We start from the raw sequence: 25,684 nt of genomic DNA, 5'->3' as shown, positions 1-25,684 counted from the left end.
TCAGGAGGAAGGCAAGAAAGAAATACTCTGAGTGTCTACCATGTACTCAATACAAGGCACGCTGTATGCTATCTCATACAGAAAATGTATTCAAAGGTAAGAAAGAAACTTCCTTGGAGGCTGAAGAGACACTGCTGTGGGATGATAGGAAGAAAGTAGAACACCGCCACTTCCTATCAAAAAAAGCAGTAAGACAACATTTGCTCAAAGGTATCGGTGTCTGAGAAAGATTCCTAAATGAATTCATACTTATAGTTTAGATAGATTCATTTAGTGCTAACTAGCAAAACTGCAAATAAATTCTCTCAACTACTGCTAAGCCCTCTTTAAAGAATACTAGTAAGAGACAGGTACTGGTGGCTCATGCTTGTAATTTTAGCCACTTGGGGGACTCAGATTAGAAAGATTGCATGTCAAAGCCAATGCAAAAAAAAAAAAGCTTGCAAGACCCTTTCTCAACAGGGCTCAATGGTATGTTCCTGTTAACCAGGTTACAATGGGAAGCCTAAAATAGTTAGATCCTGGTTCTGGCACACACCTAGGCAGAAAAGGAGAATCGACTCTCCAAAATAACTAGCACAAAAAGTGGCTGAAGGCATAGTTCAGTGATAGAGTGACTGCTTAACAAGCACAAGGTCTTGAGGTCAAATACCAGTACACACACACACACACACACACACACACACACACACACACACACACACACAGAGCATGGGGAATATTAGTGGATATTACCATCTTTCCTTCATCATCCTCATTTATTATTACCACCATTGTCATCACTACTGCCATCATTGTCATAGTTACAATTGTAGCTGCAATCAATTGTCTGGTTGAACTCAGCCACAGAATACCAGTTTTGCTGTCTGAAAGTCTAACAAATCTTTCTTCCAAAGATGATTCTCTAGGCTACAAGTGATGAAAGTGACTTTATATTTACAAACAAAAAATAATTGAGCTGGGTGCAGTAGCTCACACCTGTAATCTTAGCTACTCAGGAGGCTGAGATCTGAGGATTGTGGTTCAAAGCCAATCTGGGCACGAAAGTCAATGAGGCTCTTATCTCCAATTAACCACTAGAAAACCAGAACTGGTGCTGTGGCACAAGGGGTAGGGCAGTAGCCTTGAGCTGAAAAGCTCAGGGACAGCACCCAGGCCCAGAGTTCAAGCCCAATGAGCAAAAAATAAATAAATAAAATTAAAAAATAATTGAAACTAGATCATGAAATACAGGGATCCCACCTTATCTGTGGTTTATCACATGCAGTTCTGACCAAGTATAGTTTTTTTAAAAAAAAGCAAATAAGTAAATCAAAAGAAATTTCAAGCTAGGTGCTGGTGGCTTATATCTGTAATTCTTGATACTTAAGAGGCTGAGATCTGAGGATCAATGTTTGAAGCTAACCTTGGCAGACAAATACAGGAGACTTTTCTTTTCAATTATCCGGGAAAAAAAAAAAAACCCAAACCCAAAACTGGTGCTGGAGAAATAGCTCAAGTGAGAGAGTACCAGCCATAAGCAGGAAAAACTGAGCAACAGCACAAGATCCTGAAATGCAAGTCCCAGTACACACACACACACACACACACACACACACACACACACACACACACAAGCACACATGCATGCACATACACAAATTAACATAAAGTCTGAATTTCCATGAGCACATTACACAGCTCAGTTGATGTGGAACATTGCTCCTCCAAAGTTATTGCCAGTTGTATTTAAGTTATTGTATAGTCTGTTGAGTGTTTCCTTGCTCTTGGGTTTTTTTTTTTGAAAATATGCCTTCTCAAAATCAAATGGTTCCCAAACACCAAGGGAGAAGTTAATGAGCATCATTTAAGTGATACCTTCACCTCCTCCGTAGCTAACAAAGCAGTGCTTTCCTTTCTCTTTTTGTTTTAGTATTGGTGCTGGGAATGGAACCCAGGGCTTCCCATGCTAAGCAAATGATATTCTAGCACTGAGATACGTTCAACAGCCAGCAGAGTTTTTAAGGTGAGCCCTTGATTTCCTCTGCAACATCCACAAGGAAGAAAAAGACTACCACACAGAAGCTTACCCAAGATGTAGACCATAAAGGCTACCAACTGGTCGTAGCTGTCCTTGGAAACTGGTTTTTGGATGCAACACCAAACAGGGAAAGCCACTAGTCTCAATTACTAATTCCTGTTCTTTCTCTGTTAATGGCTGCATTTTTGGCATTGTTTTCTGGTCACCCCATGCAGCCTCAGCACCAAGAGAGATTTCTGGCTTGGTACAGAGGATCCCAGGGAGAGCTTCAATGTTGTTTGATAAACTTCCTAAGTGTTTTCATTAGCAGTTTCACTGATATTTAAGCTGCAGAGCACCTGCATTTGAATGCTCACAAAAGGAAAAAGGTTAAATACCTCAAAGATTAAAGGAACTAAGAAGTTCCTCTCAATTTCACAAAGATGAGAGAAAACCAGAAGCTCCAACATCATTAGCCACTAAAGAATCTAGGTGTCCAGAGGTCAATAGCACGCTAGTGACACAGTCATCCCCAACACACGAGCAGCCATCAGCAGTGTTTGATGAAACTCACAATGTTACCTGAATCCCCTACCCCTGACCCACCACCAACTCTGCAGTGCCTAATTTCATGGGTCTGGGGAAGGGCATGAGAATTTGCACATCTTTTTTAAATCTATTTATTGCCAGTCCTGGGGCTTGAACTCAGGGCCTGAGTACTGTCCTTGGGCTTTCTCAAGGCTAGAAGTATACCACTTGAGTTGTAGCATCACTTCCAACTTTTTTCTGTATATATGGTACCAAGGAATTGAACCCAGGTCTTCATGCATGCTAGGCAAACATTGCATTCTACCACTGGGCCAAACTTCTGGCTGCAAATTTGCACTTCTAACAAGTTCCAAAACAACATACTCTGTTTGGTCTACCATACTTGATGTTTTTGCCAGTCCTGGGGCTTGAACTCAGGGCCTGGGCACTGTCCCTAAGCCTCTTTGTGCTCAAGACTAGCACTCTATCACTGAGCCACAGAGCCATTGCTGGCTTTTTCTAAGCTGTTTATTGGAGATAAGAATCTTTTTTGTTGTTGTTGTTCCAATTTTTTTTGCAGTTTTCTTTTTTTTTCATATATATATATGTATATATATATATATTTTTTTTTTCCCCAGTCCTGGGCTTGAGCTCAGGGCCTGAGCACTGTCCTTGGACTTTCTCAAGGCTAGACCTCTACCACTTGAACCTCAGCACCACTTCTGGCTTTTTTCTATGTATGTGGTATCGAGGAATCGAATCTGGGTCTTCATGCATGCTAGGCAAGCACTTTAACCACTAGGCCAAACTCCCGGCCCCGTTTTTTCATATATTTTTATTGTAATTAATAGAAGGATTACATGATATTTGCCAGATAGAAGGTGCATTAATTCACATACATTGATACCCTTTCACATGTCTTGGTCCCCATTTCCCTCCCCCCCCATCCCCACCCCTCATCTTGTTTTTCCTCCTTCCCTATCCAATTTCAAATAATCAAATACAAATATATCTGATACATCAGATAACAAAGTGAGATACTCTAACAATATGAGATAACCAAGGGACAGCAAAAGAGATGAGAGATAACATAGTACCTTAAGGACAACAATCATTTATTATATGGCTTTTGTTTCTATATCCTAGAGGTCCTTTCACTTAGTGTCATACTATATGGCCTTATGTATCAAGGTTTTGCTCTATTGCAAATCTCTGCTAGGAGAGCCCAAGGTTTCTACTTCTGCTCAGGCTGGTTTCCAATGGTGATCCTCAGATCTCAGCCATCTGTGTAGTTAGGATTACAGATATGAGCACCAGCTCTCAGCTGGTCTATCATACTTCGAGAACCATGTTTAGAGATGTACTGTCCATGGGAATATAATTTGAACAACATGTGTGCTTTTAAATTGCCTAGTGGCCACACTTAAAAATAAATCTAAATGCCAGCAGTGAATAGCTCATGTCTGTAATCCTAGCTACTTGTGAGCAGATCAAGGCCAGCCCAGGCATACAGAAGACCCTGTATCAACTCACAACTAGATAGGATGGTACACAGCTATGTGGAAGACTGAGATTTAAAAAAGCACGATTCGGGGCTGAGAGTGAGGCCTAGTAGTAGAGTCCTGTCTTGCATGCACAAAGCTCTGGGTACCACATATACAGAAAAAGCCAGAAATGGTGCTATGGCTCAAGTAGTAAGTTCTAGCCTTGAGCAAGAAAAGCTCAGGAACAGTATCCAGGCCCTGAATTCAAGCGGCAGGACTGCCTCCCCTCACTCCCCCACACACACCAAGGAAGGAAGGAAGGAAGGAAGGAAGGAAGGAAGGAAGGAAGGAAGGAAGGAAGGAAGGAAGGAAGGAAGGAAGGAAGGAAGGAAGGAAGGAAGGAAGGAAGGGAAGAGGAAAGAAAGGAAAGAAAAAAGAAAGGAGTAAGTATGATTCTAGGCAATCCTGAACAGAAAAATCTACGAGACTCCATCTCAATGGAAGAAACAGGGCATGGTGGTATGCAGCCATCTTTCCAACTATGTAAGGAAGTGAAAAATAGGAGAATGGAGGTCCAAACATGGTAGGTAGGAGGCAGAAAGTTAGATCCTATTTCAAAATGCTTAGTGGGGGGGTGGTGAAAGAGATAGAAGCATGATTGATCTGTAGAGCATCTGCCTAGCAAATATGAGGCCCAGTACCTCCAAAAAGAATATGAAGTTCAAACCCAAGTAACACTAAAACAAAAGTAAAATGAAATAAAAATTAATTTTTTCTTGAAGCAAATTTATCCAAAATATTATCAATATATAATCAATTATAATATAAAGATTTGTCACTTGACAATATATGGCTAGAGAAATTCATCTTTAGGTAATTTTGTTGCTGTATGAACATTACAGAGGTACTTCCACAGATAAAGCCTATTTATATATATATATATCATAGTCTCTGATATATATCACACATATATACATATATAGATACATGGTATATACATCTGTGCATCTGTATATGTATGATATATACATATACACACATAGTATGTAAAATCTATGTATGTGTGTGTACATATGTATACACTATAGTCCTTCTTCATATATCTATATATCTCTATATATACACTTATACCCTCTCTCACTATAAAATATATATGTTTATTTCTCCCAGGACTCTGATGAACAGAATAACCCAACACAAGACAAAACCAAGCACAAGAGAAAAGGATGCAATAAGGAAATACAGTTAACACCAGATAAGCAGCTGCCATCACACACCCTGTTTCATTGCATGCCTTTTTTTTTTTTTTTTTTCTGGTGGTGGTATTAGGGATTCAACTCAGGGACTCATGTTTATTAGGCAGTTGCTCTTCCACTTTAATCATACCTCCAATTCTTTTTTGCTTCAGTGTGTTTATTTATTTATTGCCAGTCCTGGGGCTTCAACTCAGGGCCTGAGCACCGTCCTTGAGCTTTCTCAAGGCTAGAGCTCTACCACTTGAGCCACAGCACAACTTCCAGCTTTTTCTATGTATGTGGTACCAAGGAATAGAACCTGGGTCTTCATGTGTGCTAGGCAAGCACTCTACCACTAGGTCAAACTCTTGGCCCCTGTGGGTTTTTACTTTTAAATTTAACTTTTTATTATCTTTAAGTAGTTGTATAAATGGGTTTCATATCAACATATCAGTTTAGAAGTGTAATGTTCTTGGGGTTGAAGGCATTGCTCACTTGGTAGAGTACTAACCAATGAGCAAAAGTGAAAGGTACCAAGATTGAGTTCCAGTCTCGGACCCAAAAAAAACAAAAAAAGAAGTATAATGTCCTTTGGTTTGTTTTTAGATAGTCTTGTTCTTTTGCCTGGGCTAGCCTTGAACTATTTCTTCTTCCTAAGTGGCTGGCATTATGGGTATAACATGACACCACACCTTTTTTTTTGTCCTTATAAACAGAACAAAAATCATAACTAAAAACATAATACATAATAAACCAATGGTACATTTACTGTCACTACCAAATTTTATCTACATGCTATTATTTTGTGCGTGTGTGTGTGTGTGTGTGTGTGTGTGTGTGTGTTTGCCAGTACTGGGGCTTGAACTTAGGGCGTGGGCACTGTCTCTCAAGCCTGGTACTCTACTACCTGAGTCATAGCTTCACTTCCAGCTTTTTGGAGATAAGAGCCTCACAGGGTCATTGGTGCTAACAGGCTATATATATACATATATATATATTTATAATTTTTTGTCAGTCCTGGGGAATCGAACCCTGGTCTTTGTGCGTGCTAGGTAAGCACTCTACCGCTAGGCTAAACTCCCGGCCCACAGGCTATTCTTTTTTACAATTACTACCATAGTCATACAAGCATGTCACCATAAACACAAGGATGGGTCCTTGTGCTATGATGTTATGGTAACTAGGACATCACTAGGCTATAGAAATTATTCAACAACATTAAAATCTTATGTCTCTGCTTCATCATGTGGCATATGACTGTTTATTAATGAGATGGTCTGTATTTTTTGTACTAACTCTTCAAATCTGGTGTGTGTGTGTTGGTTTGAACTCAGGACCTTAAACTCTTGCTTGGCTTTTTTCATTCAAGTATGACACTCTACCACTTGAGCCACACCTCTAGTCCTGGCTTTTTGTTCACTAATTGGAGATAAGAGTCTTTTGGATTTGTCTGCGCAGGATTGGCTTCAAACCTTGATCCTCAGATCTCAACCTCCTGAGTAACTAGAATTACAGGCATGAGCCGCTGGCACCCAGTGTCCTGGACCTTCCAAATAGTCAGAATGGGATGGCCTGCACAACCAGAGTGCTTCTGGCACCCAAATATGGTGAGGAAGAGGTTCATCAGCATCCCTAGTCCCATTTAAGACCCTGTATCTTCTACCTGATTCTTTCACTGACATACAGTGAAACTAGGTATTGAAGTGGGTATTGAATTCTACTTTTGGTGGACTTGACTCAGTTTTCCTGTTTTTGACCAGTTAAAAGTTAATAGAGGGGCCAGGAGTTTGGCCTAGTAGTAGAGTGCTTGCCTAGCATATACAAAGACCCGGGTTCGACTCCTTGGTACCACATATATAGAAAAAAGCCGGACGTGGTGCTGTGGCTGAAGTGGTAGAACTCTAGCCTTGAGAAAGTCCAAGCACAGGGTTCAGGCCCTGAGTTCAGTCTCCAGGACTGGCAAAAAAAATCCCAAAACTTTATACATTCAATTAATCTAAAGTATATAAAGTGAGATGTTGACTGACTGGTACAGTCCAGGTGGTAATATATCATTGTTCTTCACATAATTCAACTTCCCTCTCTACTTAAAATTTCTCACAGTAAACTATCAGGGACAGGAACTCTACTTGCCTTTTCTAACAACCACCATTTCCCCTTTTTCTCTTCTGGACTTTTAGTCATCTTCCTCTACTACAACCACAGTAGAAAGGTAGTCAGCACAGAGGAACAGGACAAGAGCAACAAAAGGGACTGACATGATTCAGTTCCTTCTGCTACTCTTTCTGCTCAGCCCTGTCATTCTTTCTAAAAATTCAAGCTGAGAGCCCAAGAATCAGAAAGAGCAGAAATCTGCAAACAGAAGTATTTGCAATGAATTACCAAAACACCAACTTGTCCTCAGGAAACAGTTTTGTACTTCAGAACTTTCTCTTTTTGCTTTCTATCTTTCTTTTCTTCCCATTTCTCATCCTTTCTTTTCTTCTGTCGTCTTTTCTTCTTTCTTCCTTTCTCTCATTTCTCTCCTCTCTTCCTCCCTCCCTCCCTCCCTCCCTCCCTTTCTCTTTTTTCCTTTTCTCTTTTCTTCCTTTACTCTTCTGGGATTTAAACTCAAAGCCTGACACTTGTAGGCCCTCTAACACTAAACCATGACTCTAGACCTGTCTCTCACTGGCTATTTTTTTTAAAGAAAAGATCTTATTTTTTCCTAAGTGCATGCATGGATTATGACCCAATCATTTTAGGTTATCCTTGCTGGGACGATAGAAATACACCACTGCATCCAGCTTTCTTCTGCTGAGATGGAATCCTGTGGATTTTTCTACCCAGCCTGGCCTAGAACCATCATCCTCCAAACCTGAGCATCCCAGAAAGCTTAGAGTAACAGTTGTGGACAATTGTGCTCAGGGTTAAGAAGGGTCTTGTAAGGGCCAGGAGTTTGGCCTAGTGGTAGAGTGCTTGCCTAGCATGAAGACCCGGGGTTCGATTCCTCGGTACTCTACATACATAGCAAAAAGTCAGAAGTGGTGCTGAGGCTCAAGTGGTAGAGTGCTAGCCTTGAGAAAGTCCAAGGACAGCGCTCAAGCCCTGAGCCTAAGCCCAGGACTGGCAAAAAAAAAAAAAAAAAAAAAAAAAAAGAAGGGTCTTGTAAACCTTTCTGCCTGGGCTCACCTCAAACTTCAACTCTCCCATTCTCAGCCTCCCAAGTACCTAGGATTACAGGAATGAGCACTGAGCTTTTTCTCAAACACTACTTTGAAAATATTTCAGAGAGCAAAGTGGTGCACACCTATAATCCCAGCACTCAGGAGGCTGAAGAAGTGCAAGTGACCCATATTCTTGAGGCAGAAGGGATGTCATTTCACTGATGCATCATGGGACATAAGCAAAAGAGGCCTCAAGGTTGATGCTGGAGGCTCTGGTTTGAACAACTGAAAAAACAGAGGTGTCGTTTACTCTAAAGGAAAGATTCGAGAAGAGGAGGTTTGAGGTGACCAAGACGGATGGGAAGTTATCAAGATCCAGTTTTGGATGTGTTACCCTGGAGGTGGTGTTCAGACATCCACAAAATGCTGTCACATAGGCATTCTGGATGAGAAGGAAATTTGGATGTCATCCACAAACAGACACTGTCACCTAGGAAAATGGCTCTCAATAAGGATAGTTCTTGTAGTGGTAGAAATAGGAGGGTACATTTTTGGATGGCTCCATGACTAGACTTGCTACTGATATTTACTAGGACAGAAAGGGAAAGCAAAGTGTCCTACAATGGACATGACATGACGTGTTTGCAAAGTACTGCCCATCATTCAACTAATGTCCACAGGTTCTTCAAACATCCACATGGGTGGAACACCCTTTTATTATCATCTGGGCCTAAGGTGGAGACATCTTTCATTTTCATCAGAAGACAGGGTACTCATTGCCCAGCTCTATACTAACACTGAACATTGTAAGAATCTAATCATCACCAAAAAAAAAAAAAAAAAAAGTGGGGAAGGAAGGCTGCTCTCAGTCAGCTCAGAACTTCATAGGATCCATTCACAAATCCACAACAATCACATCCCTCCCTCGTTGGCATCCTTCATGATATCTGAGTCATCAAAGCAACAAGTGTGAATGTGGCTGTACTAACACTGTCAGGAGCACCTTGAGTCCTTTCGTGATCAAGCTCAAGCACTGCAGATTATGCTTTAACACTTCCCTTTTGTGCTAGTCAGAATACCATATTAATTTTTCAGATGACTGCTTGCAGGTAGGTGAAATTGCCTAGGAAACTCATCTCAGGACAGTAAAGAAAGTGTGACAAAGAGAATGAATGGAGCTGAAAGAGAGATGAATGGACTCATCCAACCTTAATGATGAGGGGAAGAAAGAGGAAGAGAGAGCATGAGAGAAGAACGTTTTCTAATAGCCAAGTAGCCAAGTGCTAGCAGGCCCAGCAAGACCAGGATAGAGAACGATGCCTGAACTGTTACTGCTGAGATGATTATAGATGACTTTGGCCCAATCTAGGGCAGTGCCAGAGCACTGTCTAGAGCAGCCATATAATCCAGAGCAGAGGACCTTAACTACTGTGCTAAGCATTTTTGACCTCTTTCTCAATCGCAGTCCACCCCCACTACCACAGCATATTGGTTCTCAGGGAGCCTGTGCTCTTTCTACCCCCAGGAGCCACTGGTTTGCCCATAGCCCTCTTTAATCCCGCCGACTCAGTCCATTAGCATTGTCACAGCCCACCCTCCAAGTCTTTACCTTGCTCAGCCGGGACTCAAAAGCCAATGAAGTTGAAGATTTAGAACTCTTCATGCCAGAAGAGGTTGTGGGGAGAGGCCGGGCACGGTCAGGGCCATGGCTACCGGCTTTGACAACTGGATTCCAGGGCTTGGCTGCACTTCGCATATTTGTCTTTCTGAAAAGAACAAAAAGGAAAATGTGTGTTTCCAAAACATGAACCTGTAAGTGAAGTCTTAAAGTGTTACCCTCCCCCATCTAGTAAACCCCATTCTCCATACTAGCAGCTGCTACCACAAAGTAAGCCTAGGATCTGGCCAGAAATATCCCACTCCTGAGAGAATATCGTTATACTAGGCCAATTCTCGTAACTCTAAAACAGACTGAACCAAATTATAGAAACGGATTTGTAGTATTATTGACCTTGTGACATTAATTTTCAGCAAATTAAAAGCATATTCTCTGTCATGGGTAGCTAACATGGTATTACACCATAAATGCTCATAGATACAAAGACACGCAACAGGACAGCTTGAGCCAAGGTATAGATGTCCACAGCCTTGCAATTTTAGGGCTGGTGAAAGAACAATTGCATTTTTTTTTTTTTTGCCAGTCCTGGGCTTGAGCTCAGGGCCTGAGCACTGTCCTTGGACTTTCTCAAGGCTAGAGTTCTACCACTTGAGCCTCAGTAAAAAGCTTTTTTCTATGTATGTGGTACCGAGGAATGGAACCAGGGTTTTTGTGCATGCTAGGCAAGCACTCTACGATAAGCCAAATTCCTGGCCTCACAATTGCATTTTTTTTTTTTTGCCAGTCCTGGGCTTGGGCTCAGGCCCTGAGCACTGTCCTTGGATTTTTCTTAAGGCTAGAGCTCTACCACTTGAGCCTCAGCACCACTTCAGGCTTTTTTCTATGTATGTGATACCAAGGAATCGAACCCGGGTCTTTCTGCATGGTAGGCAAGCACTTTACCACTAGGCCAAACTCCGGGCCCCCACAATTGCATTTTTAATGAACAGATATAAATGAATTATTTGAAAATTAGATTTCACAGATGCACACAATGACTTCTTTTGGATAAAATGGGTATCGTTTTAAAAATTAATAAAGCATGTTTTAATCGGTTACACCTGACATAAGATGGTAGAGTTATTACCGTAGCTGAAATAATTTATGGAAGAAAAATGATCAGGATATAGTTCTGTATTCTGATTCTCTCTGCCAGGAAGGGGAGCCTAGGCCTTGCCATTCTTCCATAGCACTGTCATTCCTGAAGGAGGGGCAAGCCATTCTCTGTTTCGCTCTCTGAGCCTGTTGTCTCTTAGCAACATCAACAGGACCAGATTAAAAGCTCTCATGTATCCAGCCCTGATCCTGCCTCTGTCTGTCCTTATGGGTTCTGATAGCCAAGTGTGTGACACAAAGCACCCAAAACACAGAACACTAAAACTACACTGTTAAATAAAAAAAAAAGAAAAAAAAACCCACAGGCTGGGCTGAGGGTGTGGCTCAAGTGGTAGAGAGTTCAAATCTCAGTACTGCCAAAAAGAAAAAAGAAAACAAACATAAAAACCCACCCACGGCTAACAAGTAGTTCCAGAGGCCATTCTGACAGGGCATAAACAGTCCACAAAGAAGGGGTGGCTAAGCATCCTGAGTATTCTCTCCCTCACCCTATCCCAGTATGGCCACCCAGAAAAAAACACAGGCAGCTCACTCAGCCAGCCACCACCTATTGCTGCTGCCTTCTTCCTGGGCTGGAAGGAAACCATTTCAACTGGCAATCTCTTCTCTCTCCTAAGCCAACCAGTTCTTTTTCCTGTTTATAGAAAATGAACACTGGGAGCACTCATCAAGTGCCTACCCGGTGCTTTGCTGAATGTGGTAGTGATGACAATATTCTTTGTAATTTGGGGCTAGAGGGATTGCTCAGTGGTAGAATATTTGCCAGCATGCACCAGGTCCTGGATTCTATCCCTAGCACTATAATAAATAACTAATAATAACTAATAAGGCTAGCTAACTAAATAGATAAATAAATCTGAATTCTTTATTGGGAAAACACTTGACTTGTTTTCCAAATCTTTTCTAGGAAAATAATATATGCTTTCAGTTATTTAATGCACTCAGAACTTCTTCATATCTTGCTTGGTTCCAAGTATCATGATTTTTATTTAAAATTCTGTATTTAAGAAAACAGGTAGCTGGGCACTGGTGGCTCACACTTACAATCCTAGATACTTTAAGAGGCTGAGATCTGAGGATCATAGTTCAAAGCCAGCCCAGGCATGAAAGTCTGTGAGATTCTTATCTCCAATTAACCACCAGAAAATCACAAGTGGTGCTTTGTGCTTTGACTCAAGTGGCAGAGTGCTGGCCTTGAGCTGAAGAGCTCAGAGATAACAGTTTAAGCCCCATGACCTAAAAAGTAAAAGAAAAGAAAAGCAAGCGACTTACTTCTCTTGTACTTTACTGATGTTTAGCACTGATTATTTTTCTTTCTCAACCCACCATTTTCTATTGCTGGTTTCCACAGCAACAGTGAAAGAAAGTCTAGGTGCAGACCTGTGCCGTCACTAATTTCATTAGGACTCCCTCCCAATATAAAATGAACTAACAGAGCTCCAGTGCTTCTGGACTACAGAGACAATCAGGAACATGTCAGTCCGCTTTATGGAGATGATTTCAGTAACATATCCTCCACTTAACCAACATCCCCTGTTATGCTATCCCCTGTTATGTTAGAAATGATGATTGCAGGCCTTGTTCTATGAAACATAAGGTAATCCTGCAATGTTTTTACAATAACAAAAAAAGGATGGACATTTTCCTTAACAACCATCTTCACTGACAATTTAAGAGTTTAAAAAAAAAAGAAAGGAAGGAAAAAGGGAGGAAAGGAAGGAAGGAAGGAAGGAAGGAAGGAAGAAAGGAAGGAAGAAAGGAAGGAAGGAAGGGAGGGAAGAAGGGAGGGAGGGAGGGAGGGAGGGAGGCAGGCAGGCAGGCAGGCAGGCAGGCAGGCAGGCAGGCAGGCTTCATTAACTTTTCACCCCAACAGCTCTGAGCCATCATCTTCTTGATCTCTGTCCCTTGACCATCTGGGAGTATAGAAGTGCACCACCATACCCAGCCCTTGTAGGACATTATTAAGCATTTCCCTGTCCTCCCTGATTCACAGTGTTCTCTTAATACCCTTGGGGTCTTCTGGAAACTTGATGCCTGCAATTCTAGCTACTCAGGAGGCTGAGAAAGCCAGCCTGGATAGAAAAGTTTGTGAGACACTTATCACCACTTAATTGTGTGGCTCAAGTAGTACAGCATCAGTTTTGAGCAAGAAAAAAGACAAACAGGAGTGTATGGTCCTCAGTTCAAGTGCCAGTATTGGCACCAAAACCAAAACAAAACAAAATTACATCTGTTTAAATTGTGTCAAACGGAGGACTGCTCTGCATTATTAACATACAGCAACTGATCAATTCAATACAAGGGGTAGGAGGCCAGTAAACCACCAGATCTCTGAGGAAAGTGTTGTTCTATGCACAGGGTATTTGTTTTCATTTAGAATTTTGAAAGAGGGAAAGAAGATCTAGAAAGGAACAGGAAAGGCAGATACTCTGCAGTCATTACAGTTGGTCTTAGCAAATCTGAGGTATAAAGGGATAAACACAGGTGGGAATGTTTGCTGAGTAATGAAGTAGTAATATAAAATGGGAGAGCTCTGACTATACCTTAAGGATCATGTTGATTCTACGGTTAAATTTAAGAACTCAAGGCGCTGGCGGCTCATGCCTGTAATCCTAATTATTCAGGAATTCTGAAGATTGTAGTACAAAGCTGGTCTGGGCAGGGAAAGTCCATGAGACTCTTATCTCCAATTAACTACCAGAAACCCAGAAGTGGTGCTGTGACTCAAAGTGGTAGAATACTAGCCTGGAACCAAAAAACTCAGAGAAGTGTCCAGGCCCGAGGTTAAGCCCCAGAACAGAAAAAAACAAAAAGGAACTCATTCCCATGACAAGATGCAAGGTATAGAAGAGAGTAAAGAAAGGGTCTTCTTAGGGACTTTAAAATTCTCAAATATTTTGTTTTCTCACCAGGCCTCTTTCCTGCTCAGAACAGTATAAGTCTTTTTTTTAATTTTTTTTTTAATTGTAATTAGTAAAAGGGTTACATGATATTTGCCAGATAGAAGGTGCATTAATTCACATACATTGATACCCTTTCACATGTCTTGGTACCCGTTTCCCTCCCCCCCCACACTCCCCACCTAACAGTATAAGTCTTACACTAAAATTGCAACTCATGGTTTGCACAGCATACAGTAGAAAAAAAAAAAGACTGGGAGCGGAGGAGGAAGAAATGCAAAAAGAAGGGAAGATATTTTAGGATAAGGTGCTTGGGCCTAGGAAAGCCAGATCCCATTTTAGGAGTCTCTTGTTCCCCATAAACATGTTGTGTTTCAGAATTACCACCTTCACAGCCAGTGTTAGGAGGTTATCTTGGAGCTTTGGTTTTATTTCCCTTTTAAGGCAAGTAAATTGTAAAGTAATTTGGAACATTCTGGACATTCAGAAAATAATGACAAATCTCTAAGAGTGGGAGAGGGCATTCAGGTCTCAGCTGCAAGTACAATAAGCACTAGGAAGCGGAAAGCTGAAGCATTCAAGTTTGAGAACTAAGAAAATAAGAATGTGCACATAGCTGAATTACCATGGGACTCGGCAGGAAATGGAATATAAGTGAGCAACATGTTGAAAATAGCTGGCTGGAGTTTGTTAGAACAGGGTTGAGTCTGTTCCTGATCTCTTCTACAGTAGTTGTTCCAAGCTTAGTGATGAATCTGTCCCCAGAAGGCACATGGCAAAGTGAGGGGCATTTGCAGGGGTCACACCAAGGGTACTACTGGGCAGAGCCAGAGTCTAGCGGTTACTAGGCATCCGATAACCTAAAGGGAGCCCCATGATCAAGCAGCATGTGGCATAATATGCCAAGGTCGAGAAACTCAACCTTGTAGCAAGACAAAAGGAGTCCTGGGGTGCTGGGTCTTAGGAACATGATACACCTGGTGTTCCCATCTACTGTGGAACTATTAACAAAACATGTCTGGTTATACAGTAAAGGGAATCCCAGATTTGAGCAGATGGCCACAGAAAATGCTTCAAAGATGATTATTTCCTATGACCTTGAGATGAAAAATCATTCCATTCCTTCCTGAGAAATAATAAAGAGTAAAGACTTCCCTGTAGCATCAGAAAGAAAAGTGTAAACTCAAACTCACTATTCCCATCTGTGGATATTTCTAGAAGAAAAGGAGAACTAAAAAAGTGATCAAATAAAAATGAAATAAGCAATATTTGTATATCACAAATTATACTTCCCCAAACTTGAAAACAAGCATGAGCAGTAGAAGAGGAACTAGCCAAAATGATGACTTGCATATGGACAGAGAAATAAGAAATGGGGTAAGAAGCAGAGGCAGATAGTAAATAGGAAATGCAGAGAAGAGAGAGAAACTATAATCTGGCAGCTATATTGAGACCAAGGGCTCAGAATCACTAGTCTGTGAAGTCCTTCTTTCTCCAAAGCTAAACCAAGAAGCCAGCAGGCCACCGAGCTGGATGACCACTAATGGGCAGTTATCTTCTTACCTAGCATTTGGCTTCACATCAGAGAACTGAAAATTAGAGAAGGAGTAAGAGAACAGAAGGTGGAAATAAAATCTTCCCAAAGGGGTCCCCCATTTTTAGATGAGTTTTAAGGGACCTATTGCAGAGTAATAATGTAGAAATAACAATAGTACAGTAGGGAATTGGAGGCTTCCACCTTCCACTAAGCTAATGTCTAGGGATGTCCACTAAGCTAGGGATGTGCACATCCCTAGACATGTTTATACTTGGTCTGTTGAGCTTGCCAGCTGGGAAACGGAGATGAGCTGAGAGAAACAGCTGGGAAAGGTGTGGGTAGGGTTTGGAGAAGAAATAGGGAAGTGGCAGAACCCCAGAGCTAGGATCTGTAGCACTCCTAGGTCTGCAAGGGACGAAGGAGGAAGCAGCTGGGAGCTAAACCAGGATTCAGAAGCCATAGCCTTCAGCGGAAAACATAACCAAGGGTGGAAATGGGGAGCACAGTGGGGAAAGAAATGCCTTAATAGAGCCAATTTTCTCTCTTACCAGTGTGCCAGCCTGTGCTAGGGTGGGGTTTGGGGGAGGAGGGCAAGGGTAGCACAACTGCAGTGTCTCAGACCTGGTGTTGGAGGCAAACAGAAGTCCAGGACACTTACCAGCTCCCTCAGTGTGGCTCACTTCAACATCATCCTGCAAAGTGGACTCAAGTCTCTCCCCCTAGAAATGATTCCCACAGTCTGGTAGGTCTCCTGAGAGCTAGTTGGTTTGTCTACTTATTTATCTATCCAACTGGCCTGTAAACTCTCCTGGGGGAGGGGAAAGAGGGGACTCCAGATACCTGTCTGCTTACCACCAGCTTTTGCAAAGGTCCCAGAATAGACCCTCAATAACTAATCTTTCCCCAAACTTCCCCATATCGATCACAAGCACAGCCTTTCTCTCTCGTTTCCTGACTTAAACCTCACAGTCATCTTGAACTCTGTCCTCATGTTCCCACTTCTCAAATTCACAGCTGCCCACACAGACAGATCAGACCCTTGGAACTAGATTTTCCAGCAGGAACCCTGCCTTTGTCTCCAGTACTCCTCCTGGAGTTTATCCCTCCCCAGATTCCTGCTAGACTTCTAATGATACAGCTGAGATAACTTACTCTCTACCCAAAACCCTTCAGTTCTTTTTTTTTTCTTATTTTAAACTAATATTAACAACACCAACTATGGTCAGCCAAAGTGCTCAGCACTTCTTTATATCATCTCATGCTCCTAACTGTCCTGCTAGGCAATGGTTGTATCTATGTCTTACAGATGGACAATAATGAATGCCCAGGAGTTTGCAAATAGCGCCCTCTCAGGCTGCACATCAAATCCTGGGGCCACTGAACCTTCTCCACTGTCTTAGTCCTACAAAGTCTTAGTGCTACAAAGAAATAAATTGTGCTGGGATGTAGTTCAGTGGCAGAGTGCTTACTTAATATGCACAAAGCCCTGGGTTCCATTCTCAGCCCTTCAGAAAACTCCCTGTCACTGGACAATTATAAACAATAGAAATTCATTCCTTATAATTCTAGAGGCTGAGAAGGCTGACACTAAGTCATCAGTAGATTCAGTGTCTGATAAGAACTCCCTCTCTGCTTCATGATGGCACCTCCTTGATGTACCTCACATGGTGGGAGGGACAAGAGAGTAACCAGAGCCTCATTAAAAAACAAAAGGGTAGGCTGGGAATTTGGCCTAGTGGTAGAGTGCTTGCCTAGCATTCATGAATACCTGGGTTCGATTCCTCGGTACCACATACATAGAAAAAAGCCGGAAGTGGTGCTGTGGCTCAAGTGGTAGAGCTCTAGCCTTGAGAAAGTCCAAGGACAGTGCTCAAGCCCTGAGCTCAAGCCCAGGACTGGCAAAAAAAAAAAAAAAAAAAAGGTAAAGGTGATGTACAGAGGGGTTATAGTTACATAAACCAGGTACATTTTCTTTTGATCAGTATCACCCCTTCCCTCATTCTTCTCCAGTTTCTCCCTTCTCAACTTCTTTCCCCTTAAATAGAGTGTCTTGTGGATTTCACTGATGAATTGGTTCATCTTTGGTCCCACTGTTTCTGTGCTTCCTCTTCTTCTCCCCAAATCAGATAAACTTATATACAAGACAAAAGGTACAGAAATTTTTTAAAAGGGGATAGAAGATAATAAACTAAAGAAAAGGATGAAAGGGAAAAAAAGAACCACAAATAGTACAAAAAAACCCCATTTACTTCCATTTCTTGGCGTTCATTTCAAAAAGCATTATTTTACATAATTGTATGCATCCACAGTGTCATTTCTAAGAGTACTAATACCAATCACAAGGGAGGGTAGAGCCCTCGTAACTTATTGCTCAAAGGCCTCTCCTCTTACTATCAACTTGTAGGCTCCATCAGATAACAAGTACTTACCAGAGCTAGCTGGAACCATGATCACCACTTGCAGTATAGCCAAGCTGGGCTCTTCTCTATACTTTCACTGAGCCTCACAGTTCTCATCTTGGGACATTTATTCACCTATTCAACACCCTTACTACAGGAATGTTCTATCCCCTCTTTCCAGAATCCTTCTGATCAAGACTTTATTACAAGGACTTTTTGATCCTACTCCTAAACTTCCAGGAAAATCTCTAGCTCTTTTCTTTTTTTTATTACTATTTTTATTGTAATTAATAGAAAGGTTTCATTATATTCACCAGACAGAAGGTGCGTTACTTAACAATCATTGCTACCCCTTTTCATGTTTTGTCCCCATTTCCCTCCCCCACCCCCTCTAGCTCTTTTATTTTCTGCAACATCTAAGTCCAGGACCACTACCTGCCCTTTCTGAGCCTCTACTACCTCACCTGAATGCTGCAGTATCCCCTCCCTGGCCTCTTGCCTCAGTTTTTGTTCCTTCTTGTCCACCATAGTTAATACTCACTTGGAAGCCAAAATCGTAACTCATAACCAACCCACTTAAAAATGGTAACAATAGACATGAAGATCAATGGAACAGAATACGGAGTCAGGAAACAAAGTCATATATACTACAACCAACTGATCTTTGTCAAAGGTATGAAGGACACTGAATAAGGAAAGGATAATTAAAAAGCAACAACACAGAAGGCCAAATCAAGAAAATGATCCCATTCTCAATAGCCCCCAAAAGAATAAAATACTTAGGAATTAACATAATCAAAGATGTAAAGGAATTATTTAATGAAAACTACAAAAGCCTAACAAAAGAAATTAAAGAGGACACTAGAAAATGGAAAGACATCCCATGCTCATGGTTAGAGAGAACCAACATAGTGACAATGGCCATACTGCCAAAATTGATATACAAATTCAATGCAATCCCCATCAAAATCTCAAAGACATTCTTTACTGAAATAGAAGATATAATCCAAAGGTTCATATGGAACAAGAAAAGACCTAGAAGAGCCAAAACAATTCTAGGCAAAAAGAGCAATGCAGGTGGTATTACAATACCGGACTTCAAACTCTACTATAGAGCCATAATAACAAAACAGCATGGTATTGGCACAAAAACAGACCAAAAGATCAATGGAACAGAATAGAAGATCCAGAGATAGAACCACATACCTATAGGCAACTTGTATTTGACAAAGGAGCCAAAGATATACAGTGGAACAAACATAGTCTATTCAATTATTGGTGCTGGCAAAACTGGGCAGCCACATGCAGAAAACTAAAAATTGACCCTAGCATTTCACCATGCACAAGCAGTAACTCAAAGTGGATCGAAGACCTCAATGTCAGACCAGAAACCGTGAAACTGCTACATGATAGAGTAGAAGAGACACTGGAACTCATAGGCACAGGTAAAAGATTCCTGAACAGAATCCCAGGGTCACAACAGATTGGAAAGAGACTCGATAAATGGGACTACCTAAAAATAAAAAGTTTCTGCACAGATAGAAACATAGCCATAAAAGTAGAGACAGCCAACCAACTGGGAAAAGATATTTACCAATAATACATCTGATAAATGCTTAATATCCAGTATCTACAGGGAAATCAAGAAACTAATCCCCCCCCAAACCCAACAAACTGCTACATGATAGAGTAGAAGAGACACTGGAACTCATAGGCACAGGCAAACGATTCCTGAACAGAATCCCAGAGTCACACTGGGATTGGAGAGAGACTCGATAAATAGGACTCCCTAAAAATAAAAAGTTTCTGCACAGATAGAAACATAGCCACAAAAGTAGAGACAGCCAACCAACTGGGAAAAGATATTTACCAATAATACATCTGATAAATGCTTGATATCCAGTTATCTACAGGGAAATCAAGAAACTAATCCCCCCCAAACCCAACAAACCATTGGCAAGGGAACTAAAGAGAAACTTATCAAAAGAAGAGATTAAAATGGCAGAAAAGCATATGAGAAAATGTTCATCATCCATGATCATAAAGGAAATGCAAATAAAAGCAACCTTAAGATACCACCTTACCCCAGCAAGAATGGCCAAGATTTTGAACTCAGACAATGACAGATGCTGGCGGGGTTGTGGAGAAAAAGGAACTCTACTACACTGCTGGTGGGATTGTAAACTAGTTCAACCACCACTCTGGAAAGCAGTGTGGAGGTTTCTTAAAGAACTGACAATTGACCTTTCCTACGATCCCGCCATACCACTTCTGGGCACCTACCCTGGAACATCATAACCCAAGATATGATAAGGACACCTGCTCAGCTATGTTTATCTTTGCACTATTCACAATAGCCAGGTGATGGAAACAATCCAGATGCCCTACTGCAGATGAATGGATACAGAAAATGTGGTACATACATATATATATATATATATACACACACACACACACACACACACACACAATGGAATTCTACATAGCCAACAGACAAGATAAAATAATGACATTTGCTGGGAAGTGGATGAATCTAGAGAGAATCATACTGAGTGAGACAAGTCAAGACCAAAGGAACAAAAGGCACATGGTATCCTTAATATGTGGCTATTAGATCCAAACAGTGCAAAAGCAAGGACTCAATATTTGCATACCCAATGATACGGACATAGTATGGGAAATATAAACACTACTACATAGACATAAAAACTTATGACCCTATAGATATAATGTTTATTACATTGATTAATATGTATCATGATATACAAACCCTTAGCCTAATCTTGATTATGTTCTAAAAATTAAGAGCCTGTGATAGTATATAGAGATTCTCTTCTTGAATAATTGTTTGTAAAACACATCATTTGAAATATGATGTAAAAATCAATGTTAATAAATTACTTAATAAAAAAAGTCAAAAAAAAAAACAACAGCAGTGACAGAAAACAGTATCTACCCACAATCATGAAATTGAACTCCACAGCTTTACACCCTACAGCAAAATCAACTCAGAAGAGAATAACTAAATGAAAGAGCCGAATATGGGGCCAGGATTGTAGTCCAGTGGTAAAGTGCTCATCTAGCATACATGAAGCCCTGGGTTCGATTCTTCAGAACCACATCTCAAAAAAGCCAGTTGATCTGTGGCTTAGGTGGCAGGGCACTAGCCTTGAGCAAAAAAGTGTCCAAGGACAGTGCCCAGGCCCTGAGTTCAAGCCCCAGAACTGGCAAAAAGAAAAAAAGCGGAATCTGTCAAATTCATAGGAAGAAAGCTTATGATTGGTCTTGGCAATGATTATACAGATATAATATCAAAACCACAGGCAACAAAATAAAAATTAACAGTGGCACCATATCAAACTAAAAAGATTCTCACAGCAAAGGAAATAACACTCCACACTCCAGAGAATGAGAGAACATAGTTGCACACTGCATAACTGAAAAAGGGTTAATTTCATAAAATGCTATAAGGAACTTCCATAACTCAATAGCAAATAGATAAATAAATAAATAGTCTTGCTTAAAAAATAGGCAATGGGGGCCGGGAGTTTGGCCTAGTGGTAGAGTGCTTGCCTAGCATGCACGAAGACCCAGGTTTGATTCCTGGGTACCACATACGTAGAAAAAAGCCGGAAGTGGTGCTGAGGCTCAAGTGGTAGAGCTCTAGCCTTAAGAAAGTCCAAGGACAGTGCTCAGGCCCTGAGCTCAAGCCCAGTACTGGCAAAAAAAAAAAAGAAGAAAAAAATAGGCAATGGATTCTGATATTTCTCCAAAGATTACATTCAAGCTATCAACAGACATATGAAAAAGTAGTCATCATCACTTAATCATCAGGGATATGTTAATACCTGTATCCCTAGCTACTCAGCAAGTTGAGACCTGAGAATCAAAGTTTAAAGTCAGCCCAGGGGAAGGAAAGTCCGTGAGACTTTTTATCTCCCACTAGCCACCAAAAAGCCAAAAGTGGAGGTGGCACAGCACTTAGCTTTGAACACGCGCATGCGCACATGTACACACACACACACACACACACACACACACACACACACACACACACACACACTTAGGTCACATCCTATGTGGAACATTCCAATGGTCTTCCATTGCATTTGGAATAAAAGCCAACCGGGGTGTCATGATCCCCAAGGTTCCAGGTCATGCTCACCTTCCTGCCATGGCTCTAACCACATTTCCCCACTCACTACACTTCAGTCACACAAGGTATCTTGCACATGCTCAGGCAATTCCCAACGAAGAGCTCCCTCTGCCCAAATGTTCTCCTAGATCCTTACATGCTGGGTTCCTCTCTTCTTAGACCATCTTGTCCCAGGAATACTTCTTTTAAGAGGCTTTTCCATCCCACTCTCTAGAATAGCACTCCTACCTTCTATAGACTCCATTTTATTTTTTCAGAACCTTTATGATCACACCATTGATTATTCATAGTTGATTATCTGCCTTTCACCACCACCAGGGAGGGTGGTGCTGGATCTAACATGTACCTGCATTGAAGGCTTGGCCTCCAGCCCATGGTGCTAACTGGGACATGGTGGGACCTTTAAGCTAGTAGAAGGAAGTTAGGTCACTGGGGGAAAATCTTTCAAGGGAACACTGGGATCCCAGTACCTCCCTTTATCTCTTTGCTGCCTAATCACTGTGAGATAAGCACACTCTTCTGTCATGCTTCTCTGCCATGGTGTACTATGCTACCACAAGTCCCCAAAACAAAGCTAAGGGACTACGGACTAAAATCTCTAAAACCAAAATGGGCCAAAATGAGCTTCTCCCTCTAATTATAGTAATAGAAGGATGCCTAATATATTTAATAATAGCAGGGCTTCACCTCCCTTGTTCACCATAGCATTCCTGGAACACAGTAGGTACTCAGCAAATATCAGTTGCTGAATACTAGATCCTGAATTTCATAGAGGATACATGTATGGGTATCTCCCATCTATTTTCCCCACTACCAGGGAGCACCTTAAAGGTTCACAGGCTCTAGCACTGGAATACTAGATGCTAAGTGGATGCTGAATTAACTAGAAAGTTATGACAGTCATTAGGTTTTCTGAGCAATTGGGAAAAAGTCCCCATTTTGCTTTGAGGCTGAGAAGCCAACAATAAAAACGCAGAACTTCTAAGCTGGGTGCGGTGGCTCATGCCTATAATACTAGCTACTCAGGAGGCTGAGATTTGAGGATCAAGGTTCAAAGCCAACCCGGGCACAAAAGAACCTGAGATTCTTATCTCCAATTAACCTCTAGAAAACAGGAAGTGGGGCTTAGCTCAAGGGTAGGGTGCTAGCCTTGAGCTGAAGAGCTCAGGTACAGTGCCCAGGCCAAGTTCAAGCCTTATGATGCACAAAAAAAAATGCAGAGCTTCTAGCACTACTGCCTTGAAAATAATATTCATGTTGGTATATAATCACTTACATTTATAAGACATAATTTCAGTAACGCTTGAAAAATAATTGCTAAAATTATTCAGTATCAAATTCCTAAAGTCATTTAATTTCTTGGATTTATTTCTGAATGATAGCCTTTTAAATGCTTAGTATACAACCCAATTCCAGTTATAGTAAATGATACTTTACATTTTTATTAAGATTTAATCATATGTCATAATGTGAACACAATAAATGAATTTATTTTAGTACAGGCTTTGTATCATGGGAGCTGGTATAACCACAAATTTAGAGAACCAGTTAAATAATCGAGTCTGAGTATTTATCTTTTACCCAACCTTTTTAGTTTCTCTGTGCCTGAGACCCCTGTGTCAAGTGGCACGGGACAAAGCCCTATGATGTAACAACACAGCTTCCAAGGCAACTGGCAAGTGTGAATGCATTTTATTCTGTTTCCTCTTAGGAACAATATAGGGCACACAGCCCCACCCACACACTCAGCAAAACCATTGACCCTTCTGTACTCTTGAATTACTAAGACCTAAGAGCGTCTACTATTTAGCAAGGATGCAATAACGGACCCTCAGAGACAAGGTCCCTTGCCAAGAAAGGGCCTTGACAATCCAAGGAAGCTAGATAGGACAACCTCTCAGTCACAACTCCATTTCTGTTATTGTTGCTGTTGGAGACAGGGTCTGATGACGCTGAAGCCCAGATCTCAGACTCAAGATCCACCTGCCTCCTCAAGATCCTATAATCCTGGGGTTACAGATGCCAAATTCATCTCACTTCTAATTCAGACATAAGAGCTGGTGTCAACTCTTCTGCTATCCTGGAGGAGACAGGCCTTCCAATCAGTAAGCTCCAAGAATTACATGATGGGACATCCTCAAATGGCTCATTTAATCAAGAATATTTAATTTCTCTCTCTCTCTCTCTCTCTCTCTCTCTCTCTCTCTCTCTCTCTCTCTCTCTCTCTCTCTCTCTCTCTCTCTCTCTCTCTCTCTCTCTTTTTTTAGCCAGTCCTGTGGCTTGAGCCCAGGGCTTGAGCACTGTCCTTGGGCTTTCTCAAGGCTAGCACTCTACCACTTGAGCCACAGCACCACTTCTGGCTTTTTCTATGTATGTGGGGTGCTAGGCAAGCACTCTTACCACTAGGCCAAACTCCCAGCCCTTAATTTCTCTTTTTACTGAAAGGTATGAACTTATCTATACTAGCACCTCACCATTCATCCTCATTTACATTAAATGATTCCTGGCAGTGTATGGGGATATTATAAGGAGCCAGAGAATTTAATAAAGTAAAATTTTAGGATGGTAAAATCCAGACCTCTAATATAAGAAGAAAAAAAAACACAAGACTGGATTTTGGCTCCTCTTGCTTCCTGCTTCAGAACGGCAGTCTTCTTTAATGTGGTACCTTTGGAGTCTATGGTTTCTGACATATTCACAAAGGACTCCATGAAGCAGAGATGAGTTTTGACATGAGTTTTCACAAAGGAAGTCCTAAGTCATGTAAACTCGAAGAGTGCAGAGTAGGTGTAACTTGATCCTACCTACCCAATAGTGCTATGACCCAAGTGTGGGGGAAGGCTGGTAGGGAAGAGCTTCCTAAACTGAATTTAGCCTAGGAGAAGAGAAGGGCAGGCAGGAATAAAGCTACCAAGACAGTCCTGAAAGCCATTCCTCAAGAAACTGAAGAAGTCAGTCTCCAGTGCTCCTACCAGTCACTCTAACTACACAGGAGGCTCAAGCTCAAAACTAGCCTGGGCAGGAAATCCCACAAACCTCCTCTCTAACTACCAAAAAAAGCAAGAAGTGGAACTGGGGCTCAAGTGGTAGAGCACCAACCTCCAGCAAAAAAGCTGAGGGGCAGTTCCCAGGCTCTGAGATCAAGCCTCAGGACCTACATGAAACACAAACAAACCAAAATGCTGAGAGACAGACTTATGCCTCTTGAACTCAAGCCACAGTACTGGCACACATGTATTTCTCTCTGTCTCTCTGTCTGTCTCTGTCTCTGTCTCTCTGTCTCTATCTCTCTCTGTCTCTCTCTCTGTCTCTCTGTCTCTGTCTCTCTGTCTCTGTCTCTCTCTCTCTCACACACACACACACACATACACATACAATAAAAATATGTCTCCTACCATATTCACACACACACACACACACACACACACACACACACACACACACACACACACTAATGAATATGTCTCCTACCATATTCCCTGTGCCTTCTGGGACTTACTAAAGACATACATAGCTGTCTGGTACCT

At 41.4% G+C, this 25,684-nt stretch overlaps 1 protein-coding gene across 3 annotated transcripts in view; it reads right to left on the bottom strand.

Annotated features, from left to right (window-relative positions):
• The window catches only part of Specc1 (sperm antigen with calponin homology and coiled-coil domains 1), a 243,978-nt gene that overhangs the window by 175,668 nt on the left and 42,626 nt on the right, over positions 1-25,684 (bottom strand). For all 3 annotated transcript variants that reach the window (XM_090349468.1, XM_090349469.1, XM_090349471.1), the window contains exon 3: positions 10,002-10,158. In XM_090349468.1, the coding sequence (XP_090205594.1) occupies positions 10,002-10,148 (147 nt within the window). In that variant the 5' untranslated portion in view covers positions 10,149-10,158. The remainder of the gene's footprint in view (positions 1-10,001; positions 10,159-25,684) is intronic.

The sequence above is a fragment of the Megascapheus bottae genome, chromosome 17, assembly GCF_031878675.1.
Source record: "Megascapheus bottae isolate mThoBot1 chromosome 17, mThoBot2.hap1, whole genome shotgun sequence".
Lineage (NCBI taxonomy): Eukaryota > Metazoa > Chordata > Mammalia > Rodentia > Geomyidae > Megascapheus > Megascapheus bottae.
This window is presented reverse-complemented; position numbering and strand designations above follow the sequence as displayed.